The 18,953-nt window shown below is 54.1% G+C and overlaps 1 protein-coding gene across 1 annotated transcript in view; it reads right to left on the bottom strand.

The window, feature by feature from the left end:
- Ube3b (ubiquitin protein ligase E3B) overlaps nt 1-18,953 on the bottom strand; it is a 44,130-nt gene that overhangs the window by 17,226 nt on the left and 7,951 nt on the right. The window contains exons 8-18 of the mRNA XM_028765548.1: nt 17,419-17,504; nt 16,350-16,432; nt 11,775-11,880; nt 11,289-11,409; nt 10,356-10,533; nt 8,740-8,909; nt 7,050-7,217; nt 3,875-4,046; nt 2,305-2,423; nt 1,764-1,878; nt 1,050-1,149 (exon numbers count right to left, since the gene is read on the bottom strand). Coding sequence (XP_028621381.1) covers nt 1,050-1,149; nt 1,764-1,878; nt 2,305-2,423; nt 3,875-4,046; nt 7,050-7,217; nt 8,740-8,909; nt 10,356-10,533; nt 11,289-11,409; nt 11,775-11,880; nt 16,350-16,432; nt 17,419-17,504 — 1,418 coding nt within the window. The remainder of the gene's footprint in view (nt 1-1,049; nt 1,150-1,763; nt 1,879-2,304; nt 2,424-3,874; nt 4,047-7,049; nt 7,218-8,739; nt 8,910-10,355; nt 10,534-11,288; nt 11,410-11,774; nt 11,881-16,349; nt 16,433-17,418; nt 17,505-18,953) is intronic.

Here is an 18,953-nt window from a genome sequence, read left to right as displayed (position 1 = left end):
CTCAGTTTACATCTCACACAGTGGGTCTAAGAGCTCAGTAAGGACTCGGTTTACATCCCACACAGTGGGTCTAAGAGCTCAGTAAAGACTCAGTTTACATCCCACACAGTGGGTCTAAGAGCTCAGTAAAGACTCCGTTTACATCCCACACAGTGGGCCTAAGAGCTCAGTAAAGACTCAGTTTACATCCCACACAGTGGGTCTAAGAGCTCAGTAAGGACTCGGTTTACATCCCACACAGTGGGTCTAAGAGCTCAGTAAGGACTCGGTTTACATCCCACACAGTGGGTCTAAGAGCTCAGTAAGGACTCAGTTGACATCCCACACAGTGGGTCTACGAACTCAGTAAGGACTCGGTTTACATCCCACACAGTGGGTCTAAGACTTTACACAATGACCTGCAAAACATAAACTTACAGGCAATGAGAAAATGCATCAATGGCAGACTGCTGACAACTGATTTTTTCAATTGATTTTTCAATAAAAAAATGAACTAATTACTCAGTGTGTGTGTATACGTGTGTGTATACGTGCTGCGTGCAGGTGAGAGGATAATTTGCTGGAGTTCGTTCTTTCCTTCCACCATGTGTGGGGCCCTCTCTCGACGACCCCACCTGCCGGCTTGATGAGGACCAGATGCTGGGACTTGCACAGCTCACCTCACCTCTGTCTGTGCACCCAGTACTCAGCGCGAGGCTGCCTCCCCTCTGTCTGTCTGTGCACCCAGTACTCAGCGTGAGGCTGCCTCCCCTCTGTCTGTCTGTGCACCCAGTACTCAGCGCGAGGCTGCCTCCCCTCTGTCTGTCTGTGCACCCAGTACTCAGCGCGAGGCTGCCTCCCCTCTGTCTGTCTGTGCACCCAGTACTCAGTGCGAGGCTGCCCTCCCCTCTGTCTGTCTGTGCACCCAGTACTCAGTGCGAGGCTACCCTCCCCTCTGTCTGTCTGTGCACCCAGTACTCAGCGTGAGGCTGCCCGAGTCAGAAAGACGCCCCAGTGTGTGCGGGTGACCACTGCTCGAGGAGCTGGAGGCCACTCGAGGGGTAACTCACGTTCTTGTGGGGCACGACGTGGGGAATGTGCTGCAGGACCAGCTGCGCCCTCTTGCGGTCCTTGTCCAGCTCCTGGAAGAGCACAGCAGGCTTGAGGTCCCTTCAGGAGACAGATGGCTGTGGTTACGAACGCCAGAAAAGCCTTTTCTACGCAGGACTGGCATGCGTCCCAGTGTGGCGGCTGCCCACGTTCGTGAACCTCAGGAACACAGCCATGCCTGCTCATCCCTACATAGGTGTGCGTCTGTGGCTATCTTGGCGGCACTGAGCAGAGGGAGTGGTGGGGCAGAGGCTGTCTGGATGAGTCTGTGAGGCTCTGGTGCCAGACTGCAGCCATTTCCTGGGACCTGATGGGTCACTGACAGAAAAGCTGACTTGCTTCTGAGTTTAGTTGCTGTCAGAGGGCTCCCAACCTTCCTCCCTAACCTGGGAGCAGTTTTACTCTGGTGACTCTGCTGATAAAAAATCCCCATGCAACTCAACTATCACAGTCTGTTAATCAGGTCGGCTGAGCCTGGCCTGGCCTGTCACTGTCAAATGAAATGACACTGGTGGACAGACTACTGTTAAGTGACACGCCCAGACAGGTGCTTCACAGAACAGCACTTCTTTCCAGACAAACGGACAGGGTGCAAGAGGAGAGACGGCTCATCACCGTAAGCACAATGCTGGGCACCGGTGCCCGGCCGGCAGTCACTGCATTCCCGCGCTCACCTTCGCAGCCAGTGGTCCTCCGGAGCGAAGCGCCGGCGACAGTCTCGCTCGTACAGTGCCATCAGCCAGCCGTGGACCGACTGGAACAGCTCCAAGGTCTCACCCTTGGCGTTCTCTGTGCAGCAAACAGGAGGGGTCAGAGGTGAGGGGTCAGAGGTGGAGGGGTCAGAGGTGAGGGGTCAGAGGTGGAGGGGTCAGAGGTGGAGGGGTCAGAGGTGGAGGGGTCAGAGGTGGAGGGGTCAGAGGTGAGGGGTCAGAGGTGGAGGGGTCAGAGGTGGAGGGCAGGCCTGAGCTCAGGCACTCTGTGGTCAGCGGAACCGCACGCGGGCTCTCTGGAGTGCTCTCAGTGGCCGTAGGGCCAGGGCATCTCTCAGGGAATGCACCATCCTCGTCCTCTGAGGAGGTTGTACTGAACTAGCGGAGACATGTCAGGCAGTAGACCTGCCCTCAGCATGACAACGCCTTGGTAAATGGTACAGCTGAGTCGCAGCAGAGTTACGGACCGGCCTCCCGGGAGAGCACTGAAGACCGCTTGCCTTACCTACAATTCCATCCCAGATCATCTTAAACACGAAGGAATTGAGGAAGGAGGAGATGGTGACCAGCTCTTCCAGCTTGAATGAGATCTGTTCTTCATAAAGTTCTATGTCATCGAGGATGCTACAGTGGGGCAGAAAACTGTTCAGAATTTTCCACTGAGAAAAGGAAACAAATGAGACCTCACTGGCTTTCGACAAAACAAACAGGAAAAGGGAGAGAAAAGCGCTAGCTTTGCCAGACACCTCCTGCACGCCTGCAGAGAAAACGGCATGGTGTCTAAGATCTGCCTCAGAGTTAGCTGGGGCAGGGGAGTTCCAGGGGTTTAAACGAAGCAAGTCTGGCCATGAGCTGGCAGTGCTTGTGAGGGCTCTATAATCTTCCTCCCCTCTCTTTACTTGAAACTGTTCACAGTGGGGTGATAGAAAACTTAGGGGGAAACAGCAAATTCTGTTCAGGTTTTTCCCAGCGAGAGGCCTGAGGCGCACTGCCTCACCCCTGCCTGAGGAAAAGAATCCGTCAGTGCTCACTGAGGAATGCTGTGAAACTTCTTCCCATGTCTAGGAGGGCCAGTGGCACTTGGTGCCTGTGAGCAAATGAATGTTTGAAAGTCTATCAATGAATGAATGGATGGATGGACAGACGGATGAACACATGACACAGCTCAACTGAAAACTGACAGAAACCTCTCCACATATTTTGGCAGACAGCTCAGTCTTGGGTTAGCCTTGCCTCAGTCTTTAGAGTGTTTAATCCAGGCTAGGCCCCTTCTTCTAGGGCACCAAGGCCTCAAGCTAAACGTTCCTGAACCCTCTTAATTCACAATCTTCCAGTCTGAACATAGCTGCCTGAGGTCCGTTCTAGATCTTTCCAACAACTTTTGGGGGAGTGGAGTGGAAGACAGACAGCAGCAAATGCACAAGGGAACACAGGATTCCGGTCAATGTTCCAGGCTGTGCCTGACAGCGTTCTCTTATTTACTCTTTATATGGTAGGTGATGTCACCTCCATTCTACCAATGAGGAGACTGCAGCTTAGCTGTCCAGAGGCAGCCTGCTAGCAGAGCTGGAAGCTCGGCACTGACTAATCCTCACACGCGTCCTGAGGTGAGTGAGTGCACTGTTACTTCTCTCTCTAGACAGGACACAGGTGTCTCAGGAAACACTTGGGTTTCTGAGTCTGGAATTTTCTGTAATCTACCTCTCAGTGAATAGATGGATGAGGTGTGATTTGAACACATCTCTGGAGACCCCTGAACCCACAGCAGCTGCTCTGCGAGTACCTAAGAATTACTGAACAGCCGGCACGTGCCAGTGCTTTATGAATGTCTCCTTGTCTACTTTTTGTGGGAGGTGCAGGGGTTATGGGCTCTTGCTATGTTGTCTGGGCTGGCCTCAAACTTATGAGCTCAAGAGATCTCTTTTGCTTCAGCCTCCTGAGAAGCCGCCATTACAGGGATCACCCCGCTCAGCTATGGCCAGTTCTTCCAGGGCCCCGCACACAGGCGCAGTCACTTGCTTCCCCGAATTGCTGATGGCCCCACTGAGTCCTAGCCCACCTACGTGTCAACCTACGTGATGAGGTGCCGTGAGCAGTCACAGAAGAGCATCAGCATGGCCAGGAGCTGCTTGGACTCTCCCGTGTCGTTGTTCAGGCACTCCAGGAAGAGCTTTAACCCGCCATGGGGCCCCAGCTCACAGATAAAAGCCCAGAGCTTGGGCAGCAGGTCATCGAGGTATGTAAGACCTGGAGAAGGAGAGGAACCAGAGCTGCAGGTGCGGACGCCAGCTCCTTTGCTGGGTCTTCCTTTCCAGGGGAGAAGCGCACCACTTAAACCAGCAGGAGATGGTGCGAGCACCCGGAGAGCCACAGCAGCAGGGGCAGCTGACCCCGGACGGATGCCCTCAAGCGCCACACTCCACTCTGCAAGCCTCAGGAGCAGCCCCACCCATCCACGGCCAGTGTAGCTCTGCTTATAAGTGAAGCTCGGTCATGGCCCCTCACGGCTGGAGTCCAAGTCTGAGAAAGACCAGGGACTGCCTAATGCGGCAGCCATGGTTTTAAATCAGGAAATCAGCTAAGGTCAGAGGTGGTGCTACAGGCCGGGGTGTGAAAAGCTGCAGACAAATTAAATGTATCAGATTGCCAGGTGGTGGTGGTACACACTTTTGATCCCAGCACTCAGGAGACAGAGGCAGGTGGATTTCTGAGTTCGAGGCCAGCCTGGTCTACAGAGTGAGTTCCAGGACAGCCAGAGCTACACAGAGAAACCCTGTCTTGAAAAAAAAAAAAAAAAAAGAAAAAGAAAAAGAAAAACCAAACATTCTCCTCAGACACACCCCCACCCTGCCACACACGCCCCTCTCCACAGAAATTAGAGTTTAACAGAGCAAAGAGTGTAACTGCTGGCTGGCAGCGCTCAGGAGCAGCCACCTTTCTGAGGACAGCTTCCAGGTAGGGCAAGTGCTGACTCCTGACACTTCCTCATCACGTGGCCACCCTGGCTGCCTGAGGCTGCTGCTGCGGCTGACTCAGCCACTCTGACAGAGGCATCTGCACAGGTCAGCCTTGCATGGGCTTCAGGCCACGTTTTCTTGGATGCTGTCACTACTCAGTGCTAGCACAGAGCAGACAGGAATAAAGGGGACGGACGAATGGGGCTCTATCCAACAGCGGGCTGGCTTGGCTCTGTGGGCAGCCCGTGCCTGACTATCTTGCAGGCTGACCTGAGTTTACACGGCTCCTTCCACCTGCTCCTCAGATGCCGCACTAAAACCAGGAAAGCAAGGAATGACTGCAGCAGAAACTCCAAAGTGAGCCCTGGGCAAGCAACATAGCACCAGGCACAGCGGGACCCTCTCATCTGCCTTTCAGGGCTGCGAGGCTAGACACAGGCTATAGACTGGTAATCTTCGGTCAGCACTCGAGCCAGTAACTAAGATGCCTGACCCGAGGTTCCAGTCACCCGGCTGATGCAGGAAGGTAACATGCTCTGCACAGGACCTGACATCTCTCAGCAGATAAGCCGTTCTCCTAGTCTCAAACGAGGCCTGCCTGGGAGAGACTTGCCGCCTTGGGAGACTCTGGGAGATCCTATCAGGCTACATAAGTGCGCTGACAGGGGAACTGACCCGTGAAGAAACAGAGCACAGGACGGACGCCTGCTTGCTTCTTGACCGGCATACTGGCCCCACAGGGGCGCTTTGGTTATGCAGCCTGAACCACATACCCTCAAGAGTTCAGAAACCTTACAGTCTAAAACCACACAGAAACAGAGCAATCATACATTATACCGAGCAAAAATAAAATAGCTTACTGAATACAAGAGCAACCATGTGACAGGCTCTGGAAGCAACAGTGTCACAGGCAGACGCAGGGGTCGGGGATAATGCGTAGAAGAGTGCCACACACTGCTGTATACCATGTCACTCTGTACCTGACTTAGAATCGCAGCCAGGGGAAGGGACTCCATGGCATTTTATACTCAAAGCCCGTGGGCAGGAGATTTATTTTCAGATTCCCACACAGGGAAGTTTTATTGTGGGGTCACCTTGAGGGGATAGGAGTGGTAACTTCGGACTACCCCGGGGCTGGGGATGTCAGGCGACCCCTCCCTGCTCTCTTCCAACTGGTGTCCTCTGGGGACCTCACAAGGCTTCTCTGGCCTCCAGCCTCCAGCTCTGCAGGGAGGCCACAGAGGTGCCCAGGCCCCATGGCCGGCCTCACCTCTAGTCCTCACGCCTCAGAGACAGCGTGCCAGTGAGAACAGCCGTACCCTCAGCACGCCGACGCCTGCCTGCTCTGTCACTTCTGCTACAGTGGCCTGGCAGCACCCAGCCACGGAGAGCAAGTCTAGATCAGGGTAACGTCCTGTGATAGCCCTTCCACACACAAGTGTGCAGCCCTCAACAGCAGCAGCCAAGGTGAGTGAGGTGACCCGCTCTCACCCAGCCAGTGCCCCCCCCCATCTCCACAGCGCTCACACTCTGAGCACTGTTTCTCTGAGGACTGCTGCTCTCCTGAGTCTGGACCGTCATCCTGGGGACAGACCCTGGCAGTCTTGTTTCCCTTGGCACCCTCAGTGCCCTGCGCAGACAAGCCTCTGACTGCCTGGACTGAGTAAATAGGCTTTAAGGATGGAAGAGGATTTACAAACACACCGCAGCACAGTCTACACTGTTCTGAGGCAAGCAGCCTGCCCAGCTAGAAGGGCCACTTGCACTCACAAGATCAAGTCACAGCACAACGCCTGGGCTATGCCTCAAGGCCTGACTCTCACTTCTGTCCTTACAGAAGGACTTGGTTGCTCAGCTAAAAGAGACAGTGCGGGCTGGTCCCTGCGATGAGGACCACACAGCCAATAAGAATAAGGTCTGAAGGACTGACAGGGAGGATGACAGCGTGTGAGTGAGTGGGGGGGAGGGTGTGGAGCCATGAGCCTGTCTGAGCATCTACACTGCTCATAAGCACACACAGCAGGCGAGCACCACTGGGCGTGAGGAGCAGCCAGCGCTGTTCACTCTCTCCCTGTCTTGTAGCTCTGTGTTCTTCTCAGAGAACTCTGAAGACGCTGTCCCTGTGACCAACAACTGTAAGGGACAATGCAGCAGTGGTGCTGTGACCGAGGCAGAGCAGTAGAGGCTCACCAGTCTAAGACTAACCCAACAGGCCCACCCTCGGAGGCAAGGAAGCCGGGAAGAAAGGTCAGCGCTTTCCAGGGAACACCCCTGCTGACTCTGGGTTCCCGACCTGTGAGGATCTGCAGGCGGATCTGGGTGAGCGTCGTCAGTGAGGTCTGGTAGAGCACACAGATGGTGCAGACCTTCCGCACCTCCGCCGAGTCTACGCGCCGGCCCCCGACAGGCCTCAGGATGTTCCGAACCGAAGCTGACTTCTGAAACGCACGCTTGAGGAGACCTGGCACGGAGGGAAGAAGACACAGCTCAGCCGTCTGCCAGTGCCCACCTCCATGGAAGAGTCGGGCGAGCACCCCGGTCACAGGCAGGGCAGTGGGGCTCCTGCATGGGTGTTCCTTTGGGATAACCTGGGGAAATGCCTACCTTCCCTATAAGTACCACGGTACTTTTCGGCGTAAGTCAGGCATGTTCAGCTCTGACGTGGATTCTTACCGCATCACAGATTTCAACAAGGCAAGAGGAAAATGTTGGGGACGGAGGGTGGGGGTGGGGCTAGGTGGGGTGGGGGGGGACAGTTGCTGTTTCTGTGATTTGGAGGGAGTCCTCAGACACCCTCAGGCCCCGAGTCCTAGCCTTCACTTCAGCCTTTGGCTTTCCTGCTTATGGGCAGATGAAGTGACAGGAGTGGCGCCCCCGCTCACCGCCATCCCCGCTCACCGCCACCCCTGCCCACTGGCACCCACGCCCGAGCGGCAGAGCATTGCCCACCCCAGGCTCACAATGCAGGCAGTCACTGTGGCTCGCACGCTGCTCACGTTTCCCCGACTGTGGTCACAACAGCAGCAGAAGCCATGCTTTCTCTCTATGGCGCCCACGGCCCTGCACAGCTGCGCTGTGGGAGACGTCTGACCGAACTCAGAAAAGCATAAAGCCTCCTCCTCTAAGATGGGCTTTGTGCTCCTCCCTGGTAATAAGAAAGGGTCCACAAAACCGCTCCTTTGGCTATCAGGAAGTTTGCAGCCAAGCTGAGGCTCAGAGACAGCAGGGTGACCTCTGAAGATGTTGTCTGCCTCAGTCTATTTCATTGGCTTTTAATTCTATTCTACGACCTGTTGGGAGCCGACTCCGAGCAGAAAGCGGCTATCATCTTTGCAGCCATCTCGAGCCATATACCCTGACAAGAGACTTGTTTTCAACAGCCCACAACAGCTGAGCACACTCTGAGAAACATCTTGCTTTTCTCACATATTTTGTTTTGCTGTTTGGTGCCGCCAGCTGCAAGGCGCACGTGGTCTCCTCACTGCTAGCTAGGTGTTCGTGGTCTCCACGATGCAAGGCACATGACATAGTGCCTTCAGCTGTGCTTGTCCACGAGGGCAAGGCATGCGATAAAAGGTATAAATACCCAGGATTTCCTTTCAATAAAAGAGACTTGACCAGACTCTGTCTTGTCTCCATCCCCACTCTCTCTCTCTTGCTAGACCCTGACCCACAGACCGGAGCAGCAGAACGGGCCGTTACAAAGTGGCCCCAAACGTGGGGCAGAACGGGCAGTTACAACGACCCATACTGTCTGGCTGAATGTGGACTTCAGCACCCTGCAGATGGTGGCAGGAGAGGCGACTGTCCCACAGGCGGTGGGCGTTTACACAGGGAGAAGCAGGAGCTGTCCTCCTGAGCAGTGGGCTTGCCTAGCAGGTCCAAGGCCTCAGTGAGGCCCTGGATTAAGCCCAAGTCAAGAGAACAGCAAACAGCCCAGGATGCTCAGATGCAAATGAGGACTGGCATGGCCACTCACTCACTCTTCACAGGAAGCACGGTCTGAGGCGAGGACGGCTGCGGCTGCACTGGGGCAGGCTCGGCGTGCTCCAGGAGCTTCTTGCTGAGGATGTCACTGAAGAGAATTCGGATGAGAGGCACACCCCACAGGAACTGCAGCTGTTTGGTGATCAGGTACATGGAGTCATTGAGGCTGGGACAGAGGGACAGTGTCAGTGTCACCCAGGGTCTGCCGGGGAGAGCCCCAGACCCTCCACACAGAGGTGTAGCCTGGCCTGGCACTCAGATGCCTGTGACCACAGCACTGGGGAGGCAGGGGATTGCAAGTTAGCGGTTAGTTGGAGCTGCATGTGAGCTTTTGTCTAAAAACCAACAGACAAACAAGAAAACGCAAACACATTTCTTGTGAGAGGAAGCAGGTTTGGGTCTGTCAAGCGCCCGGCTGCGCCTGACTGTCTCCCAGGCCAGTCTCTCATGCGGCCTTCCCTGAGGCGGCCATCTTGCAGCTGCCCCCTGCCCTGTCAGGCCCACGCTGTCTCCTGCTGGCGGCACTGCTTTTCCTCTCAGGTGGCCCGACACCTAGAAGGCTCCACAGGGGCACAGTGTCTCCTCGCCTCAGGCGCATCTCCACTGCAGGCTGTTACTTCCAGCATGGCCCCAACTCCTAGAATCCATCAAGACTCTAGGCTGGCTCCCACTGTCTTGTGGGAACAGGCCCGGCATCAGTATGGAGACATCTGTGTCTCTGTAGCCGCCTGACTTCACCTCAGCTCTCCCGCTCCCGCCATGCTAGTCACACTGAGGTTATGATGCTCACACTGCACCTCGTGGGAAGTCTTGGGGTTCCTATCCCTTTAGGTGCTTTGCCCTATCTCGGCATCTCTAAGGCATGTGAGACAGTCAGTGACAGGGACACCAGAGAAGAAAAAGTATCCTGGGCAGAGCCTGTAACTTACCAACTAAAGAGAAACAGTGAAACCACGTGACCTCAGTTTTCTCCATAGAAAAACTATCGGGAAAGGACATGGAGGAAAAGCCACCCACCCGCGTCGTTTGTGGATGAGGATCACGGGTTACCGAATGTTCTCTTGGCTCTGGGCTTGAACCCAGAGCGCGCACCTGCTAGGCAAGCCCTCTACCAGTGAGTAATTTTTTCAGGATTTCTTTCTTTCTTTCTTTCTTTCTTCCTTCCTTCCTTCCTTCCTTCCTTCCTTCCTTCCTTCCTTCCTTCCTTCCTTTCTTTCTTTCTTTTTTGGTTTGGTTTTTCGAGACAGGGTTTCTCTGTGTAGCCCTGGCTGTCCTGGAACTCACTCTGTAAACCAGGCTAGCCTAGAACTCTCGAACTCAGAAATCTGCCGGGAATTATCTATTTCATGTGAGTATATTGTTGCTGTTTTCAGATACACCACAAGAGGGCATCAGACCCATTACAGATGGCTGTAAGCCACTATGTGGTTGCTGGGAATTGAACTCAGGACCTCTGGAAGAGCAGTCGGCGCTCTTAAACTGCTGAGCCATCTCTCCAGCTCCACATATGAATTTTACAATGAGACAAAACCCCAGAAGCTGGAAGAAGAGAACAGGAAGTGGGAAGGAGGCAGAAGGTGTGGGGAGGACAGAGCCCGTCCTCAGGACGTACCCGTAATCCACAGACTGGGAAAACCAGCCTAGCACAGGGTGCCAGTGGGTCAGGTTGGACTTCTTCTGGGACACATACTTCTGACAGTAGCACAGCATCTGGGTGAGCAAGCTCACAAACCCATCTGTCTCTTCCTCTAACATCTTGAGGTTGAGGGAGCCCAAGTGCAGGAGATTGCCTGCAAACAGAGAGGGCTGAATGTGAGGGCCAGACAGTCGTGCCGCGGGGTCTCCCAGCCCTGCTCTGCTCCAGGCTCAGGTGAGAAGGAGAAGCATCTTCATGGGGGGGCGGTGTGGCAAGAACCAAGCTGACCTGACTTTAAGTCACGGTGTGGCCACAGATGAGCTCCACACTGGCCTGCCGGGCCCCAGAGTGACATACTTAGCATCACATTTTAGTAACACTTAGAACCCGGGAACAACACAAGCTGCGGCATTAGCTGATGTCCTGGAGATGGCTGTATCAGTAACACTTAGAACCCAGGAACAACACAAGCTGCGGGCGGCATTAGCTGATGTCCTGGAGATGGCTGTATCAGTATCACCGAAGTCCTCCCCTTAGAATCCAGCCCAAGACACAAATGCTGTAGCGGAGAGGGGCCTGCTGGTCTGAGGGTGCCAACCTAAGGCCAGCTTTGTGTCAGCTCCATTCCTCAGACACAGAGAAATGGCTGTGTGCCCGACGTTCAAAGCTTCAGCCCCACAGAAACACAGCGAGGCTCTGATCTGAGCCACGGGCCCCTCCCTTCTAGGGAAGGACTGACAGCCAGCAGGACACAGGCACCCACACAGTCACATTCTACATGTGGTTCTAACTGTTCTATCTGCACTGTGGAGACAATCTGTTTTATATTAACTCCTGCTAATGACCTTAACAAAAAATGTCGGCCTCCCCCATGGCCACAACCAATTCAAACCCAGCCTCCTGACTCACCCATGAGACACAGGGTATGGCAGCCTTCTAAGCTTTCACAGACATCGCGGCATCGGTCTCCGTCTCTCAGAAAGGCGATGAATTTACGAAGCATGTCGTGGGATTCTAAAACACCGAGACGCTGCAGGCAACGGTAGACAGTTAACATGGAGCTGGAGGGGCTCTCCTGAGAGGGGCTCTCCTGAGAGGGGCTCTCCTGAGGGGGGCTCTCCTGAGGGGGGCTCTCCTGAGAGGGGCTCTCCTGAGAGGGGCTCTCCTGAGGGGGGCTCTCCTGACAGGACCTGACCAGCGCTCGCTGCCCAGACTGAAGCAACATTGTGTTCAAGCAGCAGGGAAAGAGAGGATGACATCAGGAACCTCATGTTTTGGCTGCTCACAGGAACCCGTCCTCACCAGCTACTGGGAAAACTGGGAAGGAGTGGGAACCGGCAGAGGTGCTGCTTTGCTTCTGGAGTCGGGCACACGAAGACAGCCGGGCACGCTCACCTCAGGGGCCACGGTGCTGAGATGAGCCACGAGAGCGGGCACCGACACGACGTGGATGATGAAGGGTCGCATCAGACTGTCTGAGAACTGCGCAGCAACTACAGGGCTAGACAGAGACGGGGCAGCACTGAGACACAGGGCGAGCACACAAGCACCGCCTCCAGAGTGAGGGAAGGACAGTTCTGAAGCTATGGACCTGAGGAAATGTTTGTTCTATAAGAAATATGGAAGAAAGCAAGATACAAACCTCCACTGATGGGAGGGGCTTCTGACAACACTTCCGGTACCGAGCAGAGCCACCCAAGTGCATCTCCAGGGTGACAATGCACCAATACCTCATACTTTAAGCACATGGCTTACTTCAGAATCTACAGTCCGTATGAACATTGAAAGTACACACATCAGCACACAAGACAGAAAAGCCCAGAAAAATAGAGAAAAGGTCAGAGGTGTGACTTGTGGGTGACACAGGACTGTGGGGCAGCGTGACTGTGGGTGACACAGGAGCGTGGAGAAGGGCCCTTCTTTCTGATTCCTGAGTTATTTCGGTTTTTTGCAATAAGCATGCATTATTTCCATTAGAAATAGATATTAAAGTAAGACACTGACCCCAGGCTAGGCATGGCAGTGCACACACACAATCCCAGCACATGGAGACTGAGGCAGAAGAATCATGTTCAAGGCTAGCCGGGGCTGTATGAGACCTGATCTCAAAAAACCCAAGGGCCTGGGTTGTGGCTCAGCGGTAGTGGGGTTGTCTAGCACACCGAGGCTGCATCACGAAAAACCAAACCACTGAAAAGGTAGTTACCCTGTATCTCACACTGTACACAAAATTAACTTTTAATTTTATACTAAAATCATTAAATGCATAGAAAAAAAAAACCCAACATCGTTGGGACCTGGGTTATATTAGTGACTCTTAGATAGGACACTAAAAGTGTAGGTACAAAGGGAAAATGATTACGTGACATTACGAGGGCCACAACAGTTTGTGATCACACGCTCCACCCAGAAAGCAGAAAGAAGCGCCAGATGGAAGTCCCTGCAGAGCACGCCACCCGCCGCAGGCTTGCATCTGGGACCAGAAAGAACCCCCTCACTCAGCAGTAAAGCACACCCCAACCTAAAGACGGCTGAACAAGCTCCAGGTGGTGCTACCTGGAGTCCCGCTTTGGCAAGTAGAGAAAGGAAGAACAAGGACTTGAGGCTAGCCTTGGCTACACAGCTTACTGCTCTGATCAGACTGAAAAGCAAAACCAAGGCAGGGAGATGACCAAAAGAACTCAGCACACACTTCTCCAAGAAGACGCCCAGATGTTAACAAGCACGTGGGAACGCAGCGACCTCAGCAGTCTGGTACTGCTAATGCCAGTGGCTGTGAGCACACCTCACACTCACTAGGCATGAGGCTGGGGAGAAACTGGAGGAAAACTGTGACAGTTCTTCAGCAGCCTACGTATCCATGACCACGCACGCTATCTCACTCCTAGAAACAGACCTAAGAGGGGCTGCAGACACATGCCTCACACACTCAGAGAAAACTGACTGCAGCAGCAAGAAACGACACAACATTCCAAGGAGCTGCTCACACAGGGGTGTGTGCTCATACAGGTGTGTGCTCATACAGGTGTGTGCTTGCACAGGGGTGTCTGTTCACATGGGTGTGTGCTCACACAGGGGTGTGTGCTCACACAGGTGTGTGCTTGCACAGGGGTGTCTGTTCACACGGGTGTGTGCTCACACAGGGGTGCCTGCTCATACAGTGGTATATTCCCCACAGTCTTGGACATTTGAATATTGGTCCCCGATGGTGACACTATTTGGGTAGATTAAGGTTGTGTGGCCTCGCTGGAAGAACATCACTGGGGACTGAGGGGGCATGGCTCTGAGGCCATGTACTGTTCCCAGTGCCCACCCACTCCCGTGTGTGTGCATGTGTGTGTGCGTGCATGCATCTGTGTTTTAAGCTGTGAGCTCCCAGCTTGCTGCTCCAGCCACTGTGTGTGTGTGTGTTTGTGTGCGCATGTGTGCGTGTGTGTGCATGCACGTCTCTGTGGTTTAAGCTGTGTGCTCACTGCTCCAGCCGCCCTGCCATGGTGACAGACTCTTGTCTATGTGGAGCGGTAAGATCATTGTATCACAGCAACTGAGAACTAGTACATCCCATTAAGACTCTTGCCCGCGGCTCTGTGTTACTGGCTTTATGCTGGCCGACTTTGCACTCTAACTCTTTACTCTGAAGAGGACCACTTTGGGGACAAGAGAAAAGTTAAGGGTGAAATGCTACACTAATCACTTAGCACCCAAGCTAGTCTCACTGGTTCCAGTTGGGCAAAACAAAAGAAAATCCAGTTCTACACTTTAGAAAGAGGCTCACGGCAGGACAGCACGGGCAGCACGGGCCCCTCAGCAGAGCACGGGAGCGGCAGTGAGGCTGAGCCTTGTCTCTTCACAGGCATCTGGAGAGTCCAGCCTGGCCCCGGGTCAGTCCAGCTAGGGAAGAGAGGTGCCGGGGCACCACACGGCATAGCTCACAAGCACGGGTGCTTCCTGTCTGCCCGCAAGGGTCAGCAGAACCTTTCTCTCTTGCTCTGCAGCTGTGTCAGGTGATGAGTCAGCTGCCCCATGTGGCTGCGATGCTTCTGTGTGGCTAGCAAGGCTAACGTGGCAGAGAGCTCACAATACTGCCAGGTTGGTGTGGGCGGGACAGACAAGAAAGCACATAGCAACGCAGTGGACCACAGAGGGACTCAAAGAGCAGATGCCCCACTGGACCACGGAGGGACTCGGGGAGCAGACGCCCCGCTGTTCCACAGAGGGACTCGGGGAGCAGATGCCCTGCTGGTCTGAGAAATAACATGCATGTGGGAAGGGTCCAATGTGCCACTTACTCAAGCCACACATACTGATCTAGGACACAAGTGTCTCCACTGGACAAGGGACACACGAGGAATAAGGAGCCTTGTGGCCCTCAGGGCTCTCAGTCAGACAAGATTTCATTCCTAGCCTGCCCTCTCCCTGCTGTGTGACTGGGAGTAATTAGGACCTCTCTGAGCTCTGGCTTCCGTATCTGTGAAGTGAAGAGAATGTGGTAGGGAAGCAACTGCTGGCTGTAGGAAGCCCAGGAGAATGTGAGGTCATCATTTCCAGCTACACACACTTGAGGGCCAAGTACTGGAAGATTTAGTACTGGAGGGTTTAGTACTGGAGGTTTAGTGCTGGAGGGTTTAGTCTGTCACAGATTCCAGGATTTTCACTATATTCCTGACAAGGATAATGCTGCAAGTCTTCAATTTTATTTACTATAATATTATAGTGCATGTTCGTGTGTGTGTGTGTGTGTGTGTGTGCATGCGTGCATGTGTGTGCCAGCTGAGGTCAAGGGACAATTTTGTATGAGAACTGTTGGTTCTGTGAGTGCCTGACCCACGGCGCTACCTCACCAGCCTGCATCTTAGTTTACAAGCTTCTGATCGTGTTCAGGGACCCGCAGACGTGGAGGGAGCGGGCGGCTCTGGAACAGCCTGGCCTGAACGAGGTCAGGGACTGCTCTACCAGAGAAACTACGGACCCTGAGTTTTCCTGATTCGTGTTCCTGCAGCGGAGTCCACTGTATCTCCGGCTGGTCTCCTTCACACCATGCAGCCGCGGATGAGTGAACTTCCGATCCTTCACCCCTACCTCCTATAGGCAAGCACCGCCATCCCAGCGTCTACGGTCATTGGGATCAAATCCAGAATCTTTCCAGCCCAGCCAACTGGCGATCAAACAAGGCTGCGGTGTGAGTGACAGAGAACTGTCTGTCTTCACTGGACTCCCACTGCGTGGCAGCAACTGTGACGGGCCGAGGGGCCACGGAGCTGAGACTGTTTTACTTTCCAGCCCTTTACAGAAGATTGCCAACACAGGCTTGACACAGGCTTGGCAGTGTCCCCATGCAAAGGGGCTCCACAGAACACAGCACCTGGGATGAGAGCTGACACACCAACAAGGTAAGGGACCGCACGCTCAGACATCCTGACCTGGCTTGACCACCGTATCCGTTCTCCCAGGACCAACTCCCAAGCCATCTCCAACTCTGCTCCTCAACAGACCACGAATACCCTGGAGCGGTCAGGAGTGCAGCTTTCCCCGGAGGGGCTCAGAGCGGTCGGTCTGACTTCTCTACAGAAGCCCGTCCTATCTACACAGGTGCACACTCTGCTTGATGCACACAGCCTCGACCACTCTCAGTGGCTTCAGACGCCAGCATCTCCTACCTGTGTCCCCAGCCCCGTCCTCTGAACCCTCCCCCTGCCCCGGGCTGGCCCTCCTTCTTTTACTCTTAGAAACTCAAAGGAGAAATCACTTCACACAGCTACTGGCAGACGAACCTAACTCACTGAGTCACCTCCTTCAGGTCGCACGCCAACAACACTCACACACTGAAGGCTGAGGGAAAGCGTGAATGTCACAAAACGTCATGTTCACTAAGATGAACACCTCCTGCAGAGTCTGACAAGGTGGGCAGAAAGAGAGCCAAGAGGCGAGAGGGGAGTGTCGGGGTAGCCAGCCTTGCAGCTGGCTTCTTACCGCAAGGCCAGAGAGAAGGCTGCTGTTAACGTGCCTTTGGATAGACAGGGCCGGGGCCTGGCCAGGCCTCGGGTCAGCAGTACCTGAAAAGAACAGTCAAGCCGTCAGCCTATGCACTGAGATTCCGTAGCTGTCCGTCCATTTGGAAAAGGCCTGGATGAATCTTAGCCCTCTGGAGGCAGAGGTAGGAGAATCTCTGAGTTCCAGGCCAGCCAGGGCTCCACAGTGAGTCCCAGGCCAGCTTGGTTACACAGCAGACACCTCCTCAAACAAAACAAAAAGGCAAAAGGAATACATCAGATAAGCTGTATCGGAATGGAACCCCGGAAGAAGGGAGCCGCTGGGGTGGAGGTGGTGTTTGCTCTTCCCTATCCCAAATACTATGCTGAAAGCATTCTCAGAATACACAGCCAAAAAAATGAGTGTCTGTGAGCTGGGTGTAGTGTGCCCCTGTAGTCCTGGCTTCCCAGAAGCACACGAGCCCGGGGCTTTGAGGTTGGCTTGGGCAGCACAGCAATCCCCAAAAACACTGAGTGGAAAAAATCCATTTGACGCGTGACTTAAGCATACTGCTCAGCAGCCCAGCCAACGGCCAGCTGACATGCCACTCTGGCCGACACACTACCATGTTGTGGAGAGGTGCAACTGAACTGGGAGGCGGCCCATCCCAGCACTGGGCAGAACAGGGTCAGATCAGCATTCCTTCCAAAGCCTGGAAAGCCCAGGGCACCCCTCAAGAACCACCGACTTCTGCCCAGTCTCCAGCCTGAGAACTGGCATTATGGAGTGGACAGGAGCACCTGAGGCAGCTGAGGTAGAAACACGCCGTCCCCTTCTACCAAGGAGAGGGACAGCCCTGGGCCTCCTCCTGTGACCTGTGTCAGCCAAGACTCTGGCTGGCCCTTGTAGCCATTAGATAGAACTTCCTAGGAGCTGAATGCCAGCCCTCCCTCCCAAGAGCACAGTGACTGATGTGAAAACCATTCTGTGGGGAGCATGCGCGGCATGTGTCCACCCACGGGAAGCCCATGCAGGCACCGCTGGGGACGTTAGGGACAGGGACACAGACCTGTAACACAGAGTAGAATCCACGCTGGTTGAGATGGCCCATTATATTTGCGCAAATGTGGTTCAGGGCTGGCCGGAGGCTCTCACCTAAATCAAGAAAAGAGCTTGAGGAGACAATCTCTCATCACGATGTAACCAGTGGGACAGAGGACAAGGCCTCAGTGACATGGGGTTGAAAGAGAAAGGTCCCCCACAGCCTCACATGACTGACTGGGAAGGAGTGGACCCTAACCTTAAGGAAGTGGGGCTTTGCTGGAGGAAGTGTGTCACAGGGTGTGGGGTAGGTTTGGGAACCTTCCATCCCCTCTGGTTCCTGTGTACAGACTAAATGTTCCCAACTGCCAGGCCAGCTTCTAGCTCCTCCTGCCAAGGTTTCCCTAACATCATGGTGGACTGTAATCCCAGCCCAACGGTTAGCCAAAAGGGAAACCCTTTCCTCTTCCAGCTGCTTTTGTGGGGTGTTCCAGCATAGCTCCAAGCATCTGCACAGCGCCCCAGGCCGCAATCCCAGTGGAGGGGACGGTCCCTGGTTCCCTGCCTAGGTTCCTAATCCCTTAGGGCAAACCAGAGCCCTGGGAGGCCGATTCTCACAGGTCTGGCTCAAGTGTTACCTCTCTGATTTGACCTCTAGCCAGAAGAAACCCAGTTGGCACTTTCTTCTAGGGCGAGGCTATGCCTCCTCTCCCAACCAGGACATGCTCACACAGTAGGGCTCAGATCTCAATAGCTTTAAGACACTTCCAAGTCCAGAAAAGTATATAACACAAATCCTTCCTGCTCACTCAAGGCATAGGGTCGGCACAGAGCATCTTCCACACACATTAGATTACCCTTGACAATTTATAGCACCAGTACGACAAAGCCCTCTCTGGAGGTGACAGCCGTGACACACCAAGAGACAAAGCAGAAGGTGATGGGTGTGTTCGCTAAGGTGTGATTTTTTTTTTCAAGTGTTCCCAATCTACAGCCGGTGGACCCCATGGCTGTGGACCCCGCTTCTGATTGGTGGCGTCTGCTCACCAGACTCCAGCTCCGCGGCACCACCTCATGGCATCCAGTGTCTAACAGTGTCTGGCAGGGACCAGGCTGTTTGCTAAGTGTGTGTGTGTCAGACACTGTGGACAAGTTCTAGGAAAGATGGCGGCAACTTTACAGTAAACATTACGGGCAAAATAGCGTCATTAAGAACATTTAGACTTATTTTATGCGTAGGACGCTCTGCTGGAGTATATGGATGACTCGTGTGCCTGGTGGCCCTGGAGGCCAGTTGGAGACACCGGATCCCCTGGAACTGGAGTCCAGGCTGTGAGCCACCATGTGGGGCTAGAAATCCAACTCTGGTCCTCTAGAACAACCGTCACTGCTCCTAACCACTGAGGCACCTCTCCAGACCCTTACTATTTTTTTTCTTTAATTTTTTTGTTTGTTTGTTTCTCTGTGTAGTCCTGGCTGTCCTGGAACTCATTCTGTAGACCAGACTGGCCTCAAATTCAGAGATCTTCCTGCCTCTGCCTCCTGAAAACTGGCACTAAAGGC

This window comes from Grammomys surdaster, unplaced genomic scaffold (genome assembly GCF_004785775.1).
Source record: "Grammomys surdaster isolate TR1022 unplaced genomic scaffold, NIH_TR_1.0 164, whole genome shotgun sequence".
NCBI lineage: Eukaryota > Metazoa > Chordata > Mammalia > Rodentia > Muridae > Grammomys > Grammomys surdaster.
This window is presented reverse-complemented; position numbering and strand designations above follow the sequence as displayed.